The 16,327-nt window shown below is 42.3% G+C and overlaps 1 protein-coding gene across 3 annotated transcripts in view; it reads left to right on the top strand.

The window, feature by feature from the left end:
* Positions 1 to 16,327, top strand: part of LOC140188166 (dedicator of cytokinesis protein 7-like) — a 255,411-nt gene that overhangs the window by 38,892 nt on the left and 200,192 nt on the right. For all 3 annotated transcript variants that reach the window (XM_072244167.1, XM_072244166.1, XM_072244168.1), the window contains exons 8-9: positions 4,267 to 4,333; positions 6,305 to 6,445. In XM_072244167.1, the coding sequence (XP_072100268.1) occupies positions 4,267 to 4,333; positions 6,305 to 6,445 (208 nt within the window). The remainder of the gene's footprint in view (positions 1 to 4,266; positions 4,334 to 6,304; positions 6,446 to 16,327) is intronic.

The following is a 16,327-nucleotide window of genomic DNA, read 5'->3' as shown; positions in this document are numbered from 1 at the left end:
GCAGGGATGGTATCTGGGCAGCAGTCCACAACTGACCGAAGGGATGGTTCAGTTGAACCTGCTAGAAGCAGCCTGATCATTGAGGTCCTGTGGAGTGCAGCACCTCTTGGCTATAAATGCCAGTCCTGCTCTCTGAATAGCTATATCAGTCTACGTACCCAGAGTCAAAACTATTAAAAGATTTTGAATATACCTCTAAGTGCTTCTAATAGTCACAAACATTGAAGAATATTCAAAACTATCAGAAATTTGTCACACTGCAATTTATAGTATAACTGGAAAAAGTAAACACTTTGTAAAAAATTTTTTAAAAGTCATGAAAATGTTGGCAATCTTGAGCTTCACGGTAGCATAGTGATTAGCGCTATTGCACCACCAGCGTCCACCGATTGGTGTCGATTCCCACCATGGTCTATAAGGTGTCTGCACGCTCTTCCTGTGACCATTCCTCCCACATTCCAAAGGTGTATGGTTGGGGTTAGTAAGTTGTGGGCATGTCATGTTGGTGCCAGAAGCGTGGTGGCATTTGTGAGCTGCCTCCAGCACAATCCTCACTGGTTTGATTTGATGCCAATGATGCATTTCACGACACGTCTCAATGTTTCGAAGTACATGTGAGAAATGAAGCTGGTCTTTATCTTTCAGTTTCCTTGTTACTCCCCCACTGGCCTTTCTGTCCTCATTGTTATGGAAAGGTCAAACAAAACTGAAAGAGCAACGTCTTGTGTTCCACTTGGGTAGATTTACACCCTATGGTATGAACACTGAGATTTCCTATCTAAGGTACCCAATCCCCACAGTGTTCCTCTCCCTCACACATTCATCTTACACTTCGTTTTCATCTCCCTTTGTACACTACTCCCTTCCTGTGCTCCATCAGCCTATCAACCCTCCTCTTATGATACAAATGATCTGGTTTTTGCCTTTCTTTGTCATTCTTTCTGATGAAATTAATGGAGATATTGAAATTATGTACATCTAACCTGGATTTGGATTTAGTGCCAGATTTCTGAACGTCACTGTGAGGTAATTGCAGATTGTTATTACTACACACTAGACCCCATAAAGGGCTCGATGTCTGATTGCTGACTTGATTCCCACAAAAAACCACTGATGTTCAGTCCAATGAGAAATGCCCAATTATAAAATGATTTTCAATCTGCTGCCATCAGGAAGAAGCTACAAGAGTCTCAAGAACCACCAGGTTTAGAAACAGTTGCTATCCCTCAACCATCATGCTCTTGAACAAATGGGATAACTTCCCTTAACTTCACTTGGCCCATCACTGAAATGTTCCCACAACCAATGGACTCACTTTCAAGGACTCTTCATCTCATGTTTTCCATATTTATTGCTTATGTATTTATATTGTTGTTTCTTCTTTTTGCTTTGCACAGTTTGGCACCTTCTGCAGTCTGGTTGAACGCCCTAATTGGGTGATTTGTCTTTGATTCTGTTATAGTTACTTCTCTATAGATTTGTTGAGTATGCCCACAAGAAAATGAATCTCAGGGTTGTATATAGTAACATATACGTATGTACTCTGATAATAAAATTTACTTTGAACTTTGAAATTTAATTATATTGTCTGTAAAAACAAAAGTGTTGCACTATTGCTCAGAGAGAAGTTATTTTTCTAAATGGAGACTTTCTAAAAATATTTGATGTCTGTGGTTCTGTTTACACCTTTCACTGACTTGAGAAAGCAGCTGATATAGTCAAGTGCTCCTCCCATCCTGATCATTCTCTCTCCTCCTCCTCTGTGAAGCAGATGGTGTAAAATCTTGAGAGACCAAACTCTATGATGGCTTCTAGCCCACTGTTATCAGACTCTTGAAAACTAGAAGATGATCTCTTTAACTCCTGATCTCCTAATCTACCTCATCATTGCCATTGTACTTTATTTGTCTACCTGCACTGTGCTTTCTGTGTAACTGCAACACTATACTTTGCATTCTGTTTTTTTATTACCTCTGTGTAATCATTATCTGTCTGGATAGCATGCAAAACAAAAGCTTTTCACTCATGTATTTCAGTACATATGACAATAATAAACCAATACCTGGTTGTATTCCTTCATATGTCAGTTGTATACGAAGTCAAATAACTTGTCCTCATTCCTCTCTCAGCTTTCACTGCCGTGGTTTCAAACTATTAAGCCACCAGCAAAATTTGTTACCACGCCCTGAGAATTTGACTCTGACTTCCTACTCCTGTTGAGCTCAATGAGTTAAGTGACCTCACAGTATTGCTTATGAATCTCTTAATAAATCTTGTTTTCTTTATCTCAATGTTATTTTTTTTAAAATTCAATTCTAAGTCGAACCCACATCTTCAAAGTCCATGCCTTGTAGATTAAAACTTGTAAGTTTAACTAAGCAATAAACTCACTGTTATAAATAGATTGAAAATGTAGCCTTTGATCCTTCAAGTGAATTTATTTGTTAAAACCACATTTGAATCACTGACTTCTTTAAAAGAAGGATTTTAGATGGACATTGTTAGCCTGCACAGAGCCTATTCCAGACCTGGAAGTAGGTGATGTACACTGTGAACTGCAGGAAAATAATTTTAAATTAAAATAAGCTTCTGCTTTGGAGAAAAAAATTGCACTTGAAATTATACTGATTTGATTTCAACTGGAGTTCTGCTCATATGTGATCATGTTACTATAGATATCATCCATGAACAGTGTAATCAGGCTGTGGAGTAATTTCTTTTCCTATGCATCATAAGAAATACACTGATGTACTGAAGGCCAGAAACTTTGTTGATATCAAACAGAATGAATCCTGATTCTGAACATTAGCATTTTATCCCGCTGCTTTTAAGTGACTGGATTTTAGATCATTGGTCATGACTAGAAAACGATAACAAACTGCTTACTAGTTTCAGTTTCTTGGTAAATTAGGTACCTCTTAACATGGAAATTTTTTAAATATTCAATGCACAAAAAACTGGAAGTCATTTGAAAATCTTCCTCAATTGAGTACAATTGGTGGAAATTTGCCAGCTCAAAACTACAATCTACCGGTGGTAGGATAATGCTCGCTTCAGGCAAAGTAATACTTAGACTGGTATTTAAGATCAAATTTATGCCTGACTTATTTTTTTATATAATTCCCTGACCTTTCAAGCTAGCTGAGCCAGTTTTGGTCAGATTGTAGTGTTAAAGCTAGCACAAGCCAATGGAAACTACCTCCCATTTTCAGAGAGCCAACGGCTGAGTGAGATCCCTTGTCCATTCGTCCCCCCCGTCCCCCCCATCCCTCCCCACTGATCTCCCTCCTGGCACTTATCCGTGTAAGCGGAACAAGTGCTACACATGCCCTTACACTTCCTCCCTTACCACCATTCAGGGCCCCAAACAGTCCTTCCAGGTGAGGCAACACTTCACCTGTGAGTCGGCTGGGGTGATATACTGCGTCCGGTGCTCCCAATGTGGCCTTTTATATATTGGCGAGACCCGACGCAGACTGGGAGACCACTTTGCTGAACACCTACGCTCTGTCCACCAGAGAAAGCAGGATCTCCCAGTGGCCACACATTTTAATTCCACATCCCATTCCCATTCTGACATGTCTATCCATGGCCTCCTCTACTGTAAAGATGAAGCCACACTCAGGTTGGAGGAACAACACCTTATATTCCATCTGGGTAGCCTCCAACCTGATGGCATGAACATCGATTTCTCTAACTTCCGCTAAGGCCCCACCTCCCCCTCATACCCCATCTGTTACTTATTTTTATACACACATTCTTTCTCTCACTCTCCTTTTTCTCCGTCTGTCCCTCTGAATATACCCCTTGCCCATCCTCTGGGTCCCCCCCCCCTTTGTCTTTCTTCCCGGACCTCCTGTCCCATGATCCTCTCGTATCCCTTTTGCCTATCACCTGTCCAGCTTTTGGCTCCATCCCTCCCCCTCCTGTCTTCTCCTATCATTTTGGATCTCCCCCTCCCCCTCCAACTTTCAAATCCTTTACTCACTCTTCCTTCAGTTAGTCCTGATGAAGGGTCTCGGCCTGAAACGTCGACTGCACCTCTTCCTAGAGATGCTGCCTGGCCTGCTGTGTTCACCAGCAACTTTTATGTGTGTGGCTGAGTGAGATGGATTTCTCTCTATGATATTTGATTTTAATACTTCTAAGAAAGTGAGCCTCGAGAAGCCTTTATGATCTTCTAAGGGAAAATAAGCATCTCAATGCACATTGTGATAAATAGCTGCTGTCCAAAGTTACAACATGCTTTTTCTTCTCTCTCTGCAGATTTGAAATAGAAATTGAACCACTCTTTGTGACTTTAGCTTTCTATGATTTAAAGGAAAGGAAAAAGGTGAATATCAGTGACTCTCAGTGAACCTGGAGATTCTGAGAGGTTTGGATGTTCCCATTGCTTTCAGAGTTTCAGCCATAAGCACATCTTGTTTAAGCTAAATATGCTTGTTGTCAAACAAAATTTAAGAATTTTTTGTCCAGTTGACTATGATTGATAATAACAGACATTGTCATTGGTTTCCACAGTCATTAAAGTCTTAAAGAAGCTAATGCATTTAATGTAAATTAACAGTACATCCTTTGCGGTCCTTTGTGGTCAAAAATTATCTTTGTAGAGAACATTAAAACTGCCTTTGGATAAGTTTTGATATCCTTTGGCCATGGATTGTTCAAAATGGTTGGAACACATCTCTGGATTTTGAAATGTAGGTTATTCTGTGTGTGACTAGCCCTCTAGGGAACAGTTTTCAATTCCATTTGCACTCCATAGCAAGTTCAGGCTAAACGTGTTGGTTGTGTTAAAGAAAGATGGCTCTTGGTGAAACGAGGGGAGAACCTAAAGCTCCACGAGGTCATACAGCTTCAGAAGGAATACAGGGCATTGTAAAATTGAATTTGAAAGAACTGATGCAGAAGTCTTTGTCATTCTAGAGATTTCAAGGAGGTGGGTTAAGTTTGTCATTACTGTAAATATATAAGTTGCAGTAGTAATTGACCATTTTAATCTGAACTTTACATTATCGCAGCTTAACTTAGGACAATACTCTAGAATGATATCAGACTGAAATACTAAACTAACCAAAGGTGATCTTAGGAGCAGTCTAAAAGCTTAGTCACAGAAAGTGAGAGGGAGGGAGAGATGGAGAGATGTAGGGAAGGAATTCCCGAGCTTAGAGCGTAGATGGCTGAAGATATTATCACAAATGATGGCTAAAAGGGATCGAGAAAACAGGTTTGTTAGTTTACTTCCAGAGTCTATGGCAGAGTAAATAGTTTTGCAGCACATCGTCTATCCGGTAAACTGGAGTCTGTGCCTGTTCTGCCTCCGAGTTATAATATATTGACTGAATTAGACAGCAGAACCTCCTGATCTGATTGGATGATTAGAAGAGTGATTGGTAATTGGAAAAGCAAGGAGGTATCAAATATTTACAAAGAAGTAAACCAATGAGAAACTAAAATAATAAAATTGCATGTGAGCCAGCATCTGTGGAGAGAAGAATGTTCTAGGTCAATAAACTTTCGGTGGAGTGTCATTTGATTAAAACAAAGGGAATCAACTTGAAAGATTTGTTATGTTTGTTCTTTAACAAAGACAAACTTGAATGGGTAAAAACACTAGAACTATTTTATTTACAGATTACAGAATAGCTTCAGTTTGACCACATTTTACTCGGGATCTTCAACCTGCCAAGAGCATGTGTGCGTGGCCCATTCACCGATGTCACTCCCGGTTCCAGCTGAACCACCTGCATTGCCCACTGGGAAATGAAGTTCTTTATTGTGTACACAAGGCTCATATTGTTACTTGCTCCACAGATGCTTCCTGACCTGCTGATTATATTCAGCATTCTTTATTATTAATTTCAGATTTCCAACATCATTACTGTTTTACTATTGGAGGAAGAATGCAAGTTTCAGAATATTGAGTGAAAACTGGTTCTGCAAATGCTGTATTATTGAATGAACAGTTTTGATATCAATTCTATTCTAGCTGATTTTTGCATTGATAAGTAACACTACTTTCCTGTAAGAAAGACCTGCCTTCAAAGATTTGTGGCTAATATATTAGTTGCAATCCCTGTGGTTCAATTGTTGCTGCCTAATTGGAACTGAGCAGGAATTGTTTTCCCTCGATAGTTTAATCAAAGACATTGGAAAAAATCTCACTCATGGAATTGGATATTTTTCCAATGTCTTTGATTAAATTATTGAGGGAAAACAATTAAATAGCTTAAGAATAAGTTTCTGCTCACACAACTTTAAACATAAATTCTATGCTATGAAGTGATCTCTTCTGTTTTCATAGATTTCAGAAAACTTCCACTTGGATCTTAATTCTAAAGAATTTCGAGATATTATCCAGGCATATGGTGAAGATTCATCTTACTTCAAAAAGGCCATCTTCTCAATTTCCCATCACACTGCTGAAATCTACCTGGTCATCAAGGTACTGTCTGGATTAGAACCATTACCAGGTTTCTGGATAATCACATGAACATAAAGCTTTAGTTATTGTTGTCTGGTGCAAATGTTGATTTCACGGTTTATAGTAGAATAATTACAGCCTCTATCTAGGGAGCCATTCCACATTTTGGTCATTATTTTTAGAAAAAAATGCTATTTATAAGAAATAATTTATTATTTTCTCAACTGATCTTTTGACCATTTTCCTATTGTCAATTTTTTCCCTGTTCGTTAAGAGGACATCTTTCACAATTTCAATCAATCCCAAATTGTTCACAGCCAATAAAGTATTTATGAAGTGTAGTCATTGCTGTAACATGAGGAGTACAAAAGACAACTTTTGTTTAGTGGGTTCTCAACAGAGAAGTGACAAGTGACCAGCTAATCTGTTTCAGAGGAGTCTTTTAAAATGGCTGTGGGTGTATTTCTCATGGGATCTTAGTTTAACACCTTTCCTGAGCAACAGATTATTGCAATATCTTTTCCCTCTGATATCAACTTCCAATTTTTAAATTTTATCTTCTTTCCTGTATGTGAGGTTGTATGTTTTTCTCTGTTACGTTTTGCCACTTACATATTTTCTGATTTGTCACCTCTGATTCTGACAAACAATTTAGTTTCGTACCCTGGAGAAACAAACAATCTGCATTGTGTTTTTAAGCACAGGTTAACGATGTAAATTAGAAATAGGATAAATTAGGTCCAACACAACACACTTGGGCACATCCCCCTTCACCTCTTGTATGCTCATATAACATCTCCAACAATTATCTATTTTTCTGTATGCTTCCAATCCATCCCTAAGCTTTACTCTGTATGTTCTCAGCTTAAGGGTTAATTTCAACTCTTCGACACAGAACTTTATCGAGTAGTCTATCCGATGGGATACTTCATCCTTGGAGATCTTCCCTCACTTGCCACTTTAATTCTCTGTTCAACTTTCCATAAGATCATAGGCCATTCGGCCCATCGAGTCTGCTCCACCATTCCATCATGGCTTATCCTGGATCCCACTCAACCCCATTCACCTGCCTTCTCACCACATCCGTCAATGCTCTGACAGATGAGGAAACTGTCAACTTCTGCCTTAAATGTATGCACGGACTTGGCCTCCAACGTAGTCTGTGGCAGAGCATTCCACAGATTTACTACTCTCTGGCTACAAAAAATCCTCCTTACCTCTGTTCTAAAGGGCCATCCCTCAATTTTGAGGCTGTGCCCTTTAGTTCTGGATACCCCCACCATGGGAAACATCCTCTCCACATTCACTGTATCTAGTCCTTCCAACATTTGGTAGGTTCCAATGAGATCCCCATGCATCCTCCTAAATCCCAGTGAATACAGGCCCAAAGCTGCCAAACTCTCTTCATATGTTAACCCCTTCATTCCTGGAATCATCCTCGTGAACCTCCTCTGGACTCTGTCCAATGACAACACATCCTTTCTGAGGTATGGGGCCCAAAACTGTTGACAATATTCCAAGTGCAGCCTGACTAGTGTCTTATAAAGGCTCAGCATTATCTCCTTGCTTTTATATTCTATTCCCCTTGAAATAAATGCCAACATTGCATTTGCCTTCTTTACCACAGACTCAACCTGTAAATTAACCTTCTGGGAGTCTTGCATGAGGACTTCTAAGGCCCTCTGCACCTCTGATGTTTGAACCTTCTGCCCATTTAGATAATAGTCTGCTGTATTGTTCCTTTTACCAAAATGCATTATCATACATTTCCCAACACTGTATTCCACCTGCTACTTTTTTGCCCATTCTTCCAATTTGCCTAAGTCCTGTTGCAATCGCATTGCTACCTACTCCACCACCTGTCTTCGTATCATCCACACACTTTACTACAAATCCATCAATTTCATTATCTATATCATTGACAAACAATGTAAAAAGCAGTGGTCCCAATACTGGCCCCTGAGGAATACCACTAGTCACTGGCAGCCAACTAGAAAAGACCCCTTTTATTCCCACTCACCGCCTCCTGCCTGTCAGCCACTCCACTATCCATGCCAGTATCTTGCCTGTAACACCATAGGAACTTATCTTGTTAAGCAGCCTCATGTATGGCACCTTGTCAAATGCCTTCTGAAAATCCAAGTAAATGACATCCACTGCCTCTTCTTTGTCCACCCTGCTTGTTACTTCCTCAAAGAACTCTAACAGATTTGTCAGGCAAGATTTCCCTTTACAGAAACCATGCTGACTCTGACTTATGTTATCATTAGTCTCCAAATACGTCGAAACATCATCCTTAATAACTGGTCTATAATTTCCTTCCATTTGCCTTCTCCTTTCCTAAAGAGTGGAGTGACATTTGCAATCTTCAAGTCCTCCGGGACCATGCCAGAATCAAGTGATTTTTGAAAGATCATGAGCAATGTCAGAATCAGAATCAGGTTTATTATCATTGGCATGTGACATGAAATTTGTTAACTTAGCAGCAGCAGTTCAATGCAATAAGTAATCTAGCAGAGAGAGAAAATAATAATAATAATCAATAAAATAAAAAAATAATAAATAAGTAAATCAATTATGTATATTGAACAGATTTTAAAAAACGTGCAAAAACAGAAATACTATATATTAAAAAAAAGTGAGGTAGTGTCCAAAGCTTCAATGTCCATTCAGGAATCGGATGGCAGAGAGGAAGAAGCTGTTCCTGAATTGCTGAGTGTGTGCCTTCAGGCTTCTGTATCTCCTACCTGATGCTAACAGTGAGAAAAGGGCATGCCCTGGGTGCTGGAGGTCCTTAATAATGAACACTGCCTTTCCGAGACACCGCTTCCTGAAGGTGTCCTGGGTACTTTGTAGGCTAGTACCTAAGACGGAGCTGACCAGATTTATAACCTTCTACACCTTTTTTCGGTCCTGTGCAGTAGCCCCTCCATACCAGACAGTGATGCAGCCTGTCAGAATGCTCTCCATGGTAAAACTATTGAAGTTTTTGAGTGTATTTGTTGACATGCCAAATCTCTTCAAACTCCTAATAAAGTATAGCCGTTGTCTTGCCTTCTTTATAACTACATCGATATGTTGGTGCCAGGTTAGATCCTCAAAGACCTTGACACACAGGAACTTGAAACTGCTCACTCTCTCGACTTCTGATCCCTCTATGAGGATTGGTATGTGTTCCTTCGTCTTACCCTTCCTGAAGTCCACAGTCAACTCTTTCGTCTTACTGACGTTGAGTGCCAGGTTGTTGCTACGGCACCATTCCACTAGTTGGCATATCTCACTCCTGTACGCCTTCTCATCACCACCTGAGATTCTACCAACAACGGTTGTATCATCAACAAATTTATAAATGGTATTTGAGCTGTGCCTAGCCACACAGTCATGTGTATACAGAGAGTAGAGCAGTGGGCTAAGCACACACCCCTGAGGTGCGCCAGTGTTGATCGTCAGTGAGGAGGATTTGTGATCACCAATTTGCACAGACTGTGGTCCTCCGGTTAGGAAGTCAAGGATCCAATTACAGAGGGAGGTACTGAGGCCCAGGTTCTGCAACTTCTCTATCAGGATTGTGGGAATGATGGTTTTAAATGCTGAGTTATAGTCGATGAAACAGCATCCTGATGTAGGTGTTTGTGTTGCCTCAGTGGTCTAAAGCCATGTGGAGAGCCATTGAGATTGCGGCTGTCATTGACCTATTGTGATGATAGGCAAATTGCAATGCGTCCAGGTCCTTGCTGAGGCAGGAGTTCAGTCCAGTCATAACCAACCTGTCAAAGCATTTCATCACTGTCGATGTGAGTGTTACTGGGCGATAGTCATTAAGGCAGCCCATATTATTCTTTTTCTTAGCACTGGTATAATTGTTGCCTTTTTGAATCAATTGGGAACTTCTGTCTGTAGCAGTGAGAGACTGACAATGTCCTTGAATACTCCCGCTAGTTGGTTGGCACAGGTTTTCAGAGCCTTACCAGGTACTCCATCAGGACCTCCTGCCTTGTGAGGGTTCACTCTTTTTAAAGACAGTCTAACATCGGCCTCTGAGACGGAGATCACGGGGTCATCAGGTACAGCAGGGATCTTCACAGCTGCAGTTGTGATCTCCCTTTCAAAGTGTGCATAGAAGGCGTTGAGTTCATCTGGTAGTGAAGCATCGCTGCCACTCATGCTATTGGGGTTCGCTTTGTAGGAATGTATCTGTTGTCTCTTCAGCAACCTCTCTCAGGACTCTCGGATGAAGTCCATCCAGCCCAGGTGACTTATATACCTTTGAGTTTGCCTAGCATTTTTACCTTTGTAATAGCAATGGCAGTCATTCCTGCTCCCTGACAATCACGAACCTCTGGCACATTGCAAGTGTCTTCCGCAGTGGAGACTGATGCAAGGTACCCATTAAGTTCATCTACCATTTCTTTGTCCCCCATTACTACCTCACCAGCAGCATTTTCCAGTAGTTCAATATCAACTCTCACCTCCATTTTACTCTTATATAAGTGAAATAACCTTTGGTATCCTGCTTTATATTATTGGCTAGTTTGCCCTCATATTTCATCTTTTCCTTTCTTATAGCTTTCTAGTTGCCTTTTGTTGGATTTTAAAAAGCTTCCCAATCATCCAACTTCCCGCTCACTTTTGCTACCTTATATGCCCTTTCCTTGGCTTTTATGCAGTCCTTAACCTCCCTTGTCAGCCACGGTTGCCAACCCCTGCCATCTGAGAACTGCTTCCTCGGCTGGACATATCTGTCATGCGTCTTGTGAACTATTCCCAGAAACTTCAGCCATCTCTACCCTGCCACCATCCCTGCCAGTATCCTCCTCTAATCTACCTGGTCAAGCTCCCCTCTCATGTGTCTGTAATTCCCTTTATTTCCATTGCGATACTGATACATCGAAACATTGAAAACCTACAGCACAATACAGGCCCTTCGGCCCACAAAGCTGTGCCGAGCACGTCCTTACCTTAGAACTACCTAGGCTAACCCATAGCCCTCTATTTTCCTAAGCTCCATGTATCCATCCAGGAGTCTCTTAAAAGACCCTATCGTTTCTGCCTCCACCACCGTTGCCAGCAGCCCATTCCACATACTCACCACTCTCTGCGTAAAAAAAACTTACCCCTGACATCTTCTCTGTACCTGCTTCCAAGCACCTTAAAACTATGCCCTCTCGTGCTAGCCATTTCAGCCCTGGTAAAAAAGCCTCTGACTATCCACACGATCAATGCCTCTCATTATCTTGTACACCTCTGGTCACTGGCCTCCATGCAGAATATGACCCGTCTACAACCACTCTGCTTTCTGTGGGCAAGCCAGTTCTTGATCCACAAAGCAATGTCCCCTTGGATCCCATGCCTCCTTACTTTCTCAATAAGCCTTGCATGGGGTACCTTATCAAATGCCTTGCTAAAATTCATATACACTACATCTATGGCTCTACCTTCATCAATGTGTTTAGTCACGTCCTCAAAAAATTCATTAAGGCTCGTAAGACACGACCTGCCTTTGACAAAGCCATGCAGACTATTCCTAATCATATTATGCCTCTCCAAATGTTCATAAATCCTGCCTCTCAGGATCTTCTCCATCAACTTACCAACCACTGAAGTAAGACTCACAGGTCTATAATTTCCTGGCCTATCACTACTCCCTTTTTTTGAATAAGGGAACAACATCTGCAATGCTCCAATCCTCCGGAACCTCTCCCGTCCTCACTGATGATGCAAAGATCATCACCAGAGGCTCAGCAATCTCCTCTCTCACTTCCAACAGTAGCCTGAGGTACTTCCCCTCGGTTCGGGTGATTTCTCCAATTTGATGCTTTCCAAAAGCTCCAGCACATCCTCTTCCTTAATATCTACATTCTCAAGTTTTACAGTCCACTGCAAGTCATCTCTACAGTTGCCAAGATCCTTTTCCATAGTGAGTACTGAAGCAAAGTATTCATTAAGTACCTCTGCCATCTCCTTAGGTTCCATACACACTTTTCCACTGTCACACTTGACTGGTCCTAATCTCTCACGTCTTATCCTCTTGCTCTTCACATACTTGTAGAATGCCTTGGGGTTTTCCTTAATCCTGTCCGCGAAGGCCTTCTCATGGCATCTTCTGGCTTTCCTAATTTCATTCTTAAGCTCCTTCCTGTTAGCCTTATAATTTTCTAGATCTCTATCATTACCTAGTTTTTTGAACTTTTCGTAAGCTCTTCTTTTCTTCTTGACTAGATTTAGAACAGCCTTTGTACACCACGGTTCCTGTACCCTAACATCCTTTCCCTGTCTCATTGGAACGTACCTACACAGAACCCCACGCAAATATCCCCTGAACATTTGCCACATTTCTTCTGTATGTTTTACTGAGAACATCTGTTTCCAATTTATGCTTCCAAGTTCCTGCCTGATAGCCTCATATTTCTTCTTACTGCAGTTAAATTTTTCCCGAACTTGTCTGTTCTAATTCCTCTCCAGTGCTACGGTAAAGGAGATAGAATTGTGATCACTATCTCCAAAATGCTCTCCCACTGAGAGACCTGACACCTGACCAGGTTCATCTCCCAATACCAGATCAAGTACAGCCTCCTCTTGTAGGCATATCTATATATTGTGTCAAGAAACCTTCCTGAACACACCTAACAAACTCCACCCCTTCTAAACCCCTCATTCTAGGGAGATGCCAATCAATATTTGGGAAATTAAGAATTGGGAAATTAAAATCTCCCTCCACAACAACCCTATTATTATTACTCCTTTTCAGAATCTGTCTCCCTGTCTGTGCCTCGATGTCCCTGTTACTATTGGGTGGTCTATAAAAAACGCCCAGTAGAGTTATTGACCCCTTCCTATTCCTAACTTCCACCACAGAGACTCCATAGACAACCCCTCCATGTCTTCCTCCTTTTCTGCAGCCGTGACACTATCTCTGATCAACAGTGTCACGCCCCACCTCTTTTGCCTCCCTCCCTGTCCTTTCTGAAACATCTAAAGCCTGGCACTTGAAGTAGCCATTCCTGCCCCTGCACCATCCAAGTCTCTGTAATGGCCACAATATCATAGCTCCAAGTGCTGATTCACGCTCCAAGCTCAACCACTTTATTCATAGTACTCTTCGCATTAAAATAGACACATCTCAAACCATCAGCCTGAGTGCGTCCCTCCTCTATCAACTGCATATCCTCCCTTACGCGCTGTCTCCAAGCTTTCTCTGTGAGCCAACCTCCTTTTCCTTCGTCACTTCAGTTCGGATCCCAATCCCCAGCAATTCTAGTTTAAACTCTCCCAATAGCCTTTGCAAACCTCCCCGCCAGGATATTGGTCCTCCTCAGATTCAAGTGCAACCCATCCTTTTTGTACAGGTCACATCTGCCCCAGAAGAGGTCCCAATGATCCAGAAATCTGAATCCCTGCCCCCTGCTCCAATTCCTCAGCCACGCATTCTATTCCTATACTCACTGTCATGTGGCACAGGCAGTAATCACAAGATTACTACCTTTGAGGTCCTGCTTCTCAACTCGCTTCCTAACTCCCTGTGGTCTGTTTTCAGGACCTCTTCCCTTTTCCGACCTATGTCATTGGTACCAATATGTACCATGACCTTTAGCAATTCTCCTTCCCACTTCAAGATATCGTGGATGCGATCAGAAACATCCTGGACCCTGGTACCTGGAAGGCAAACTATCATCTTCACTTTTTCTGCGTCCACAGAATTGCCTGTCTGATCCCCAATATAGAGTCCCCAATCACTGCTGCCATTCTCTTCCTTTCCCTACCCTTCTGAGCCACAGGGCCAGACTCTGTGCCAGAGGCACAACCACAGTTGCTTCCCCCAGGTAGGCTGTCCCCTCCAACAGTACTCAGACAGGAGTACTTATTGTTAAGGGGGAACAGCCAGTGGGGTACTCTCTAGTATCTGCTTCTTGCCCTTCCCTCTCCTGACTGTTACCCACTTAACTGTCTCCCGAGGCCCTGGAGTGACTACCTGCCTATAGCTCCTCTCCATCACCTCCTCACTCTCCCTGACCAGACGAAGGTCATCGAGCTGCATCTCCAGTTCCCTAACGCAGTCCCTAAGGAGATGCAGCTTGACGCAGCTGGTGCAGATGTGGCCGTCTGGGAGATTGGGAGTCTCCAGGACTTCCCACATCTGACTCCGAGCACAGAAAACCGGCCTCACACACATACTTCCTGTCTGTATTCTACACAAGTAACATACCTTGCCTCTACCCGTTATCACCTAAGCCCTGTTGAGCCAAAGCCTTCCAACTCTGTCTCCCTCTACTCCGGCGCCCGCTCTGTAAAGCTGTCTTCTTTTTAAACTCTTCCCACTGTTCTCACTGCTCGACCTCCAGACGCTTGCGCAGTCCTGCCCCGTTCAAACTGCTGAAGAAATAACATATGACTTATGTTTCTCCCTCTCAAATTGCAGTATGAATTCAATCATATTATGATCATGCCTCCTAAGGGTTCCTGTACGTTAAGCTCCCTAATAAGATCTGAGATTTCACACAACACCCAACCTAAGATGGCCTTTCCCCATGCAAATTGAAGTCCCCCATTACAATTGTGTCATTACCCTTAAAAGGCATCCGTTAGTCTTGCAAGAGACCATGGATTTATGCCTGGAAAGCCTTCACTCACCAGGGCACAGGCCTGGGCAGGGTTATATGGAAGACCAGCAGTTGACCATGCTGCAAGTCTCCCCTTCTCCACGACACCAATGTTAGCCAAGGGAGCGGCCAGGGCCGATACAACCTGGCACCAGTGTCGTCACAGACCACTGTGTAGTTAAGTGCCTTGCTCAAGGACACAGCATGCTGCCTCGACTGGGGCTCGAACTCACAACCTTCAGGTCGCTAGTTGAATGCCTTAACCACTTGGCCACGTGCCCACACTTTACCCTTATTACATGGTTTTTCCAGCTCCCTTTGCAATCTTAACACCACATCTTAGCTACTATTTGGAGGCCTCTATATGATTCTCATAATGGTATTTTACCCTTGCAGTTTCTTATCACCACCCACAAAGATTCAACATTCTCTGACCCTATGTCACGTCTTTCTAAAGATGTAATTCAATCTCTTACCAGTACAGCCACACCACCACCTATGCCTTCCTGCCTGTCCTTTCAATACAACGTATATCCTTTGCTGTTAAGCTCCCAACGATGGCCTTCTTTCAGCCATGAATACCGATCAATCTCTAATTGCGTCACAAGTTTGTCTACCTTATTTCGAATGCTATGCACATTTAAGTACAGCACCTTCAGTTCTGCATTCTTTGCCCTTTTGAATTTTGCCTCTGTGGTACAATTTAACTCTTTGCTCTGTCTGATTTGTACCTAATCATTAGCTTGTCCCTCCTTGCTTTCAGGTTATATCCATCATCTACTTGTAGACATAGAAAATAGGTGCAGGAGTAGGCCATTCGGCCCTTCGAGCCTGCACCGCCATTTATTATGATCATGGCTGATCATCCAACTCAGAACCCCGCCCCAGCCTTCCCTCCATACCAGCTGATCCCCATAGCCACAAGGGCCATATCTAACTCCCTCTTAAATATAGCCAATGAACTGGCCTCAACTGTTTCCTGTGGCAGAGAATTCCACAGATTCACCACTCTCTGTGTGAAGAAATTTTTCCTAATCTCAGTCCTAAAAGGCTTCCCCCTTATCCTCAAACTGTGACCTGCTGGCTCATCCTCAGCTCAATCATGCTGGTTCCCATTTCCCTGCCATATTAGTTTAAACCACTCCCATCAACTCAAGTAAATCTGCCTGGAAGAATATTGGTTCTGCTTGGATTCAAGTGCAACCTGTCCCTTGTGTCTAGGGCTCACCTGCCCCAGAAGAGGTCCCAATGATTCAGAAATCTGAATCCCTGCTCCCTGCTCCAATTCTTCAGCTACACATTTATC

The sequence above is a fragment of the Mobula birostris genome, chromosome 26 (assembly GCF_030028105.1).
Source record: "Mobula birostris isolate sMobBir1 chromosome 26, sMobBir1.hap1, whole genome shotgun sequence".
Classification (NCBI taxonomy): domain Eukaryota; kingdom Metazoa; phylum Chordata; class Chondrichthyes; order Myliobatiformes; family Myliobatidae; genus Mobula; species Mobula birostris.
Note: the sequence above shows the minus strand (reverse complement) of the source record. Positions and strands in the feature narration are given on the sequence as shown.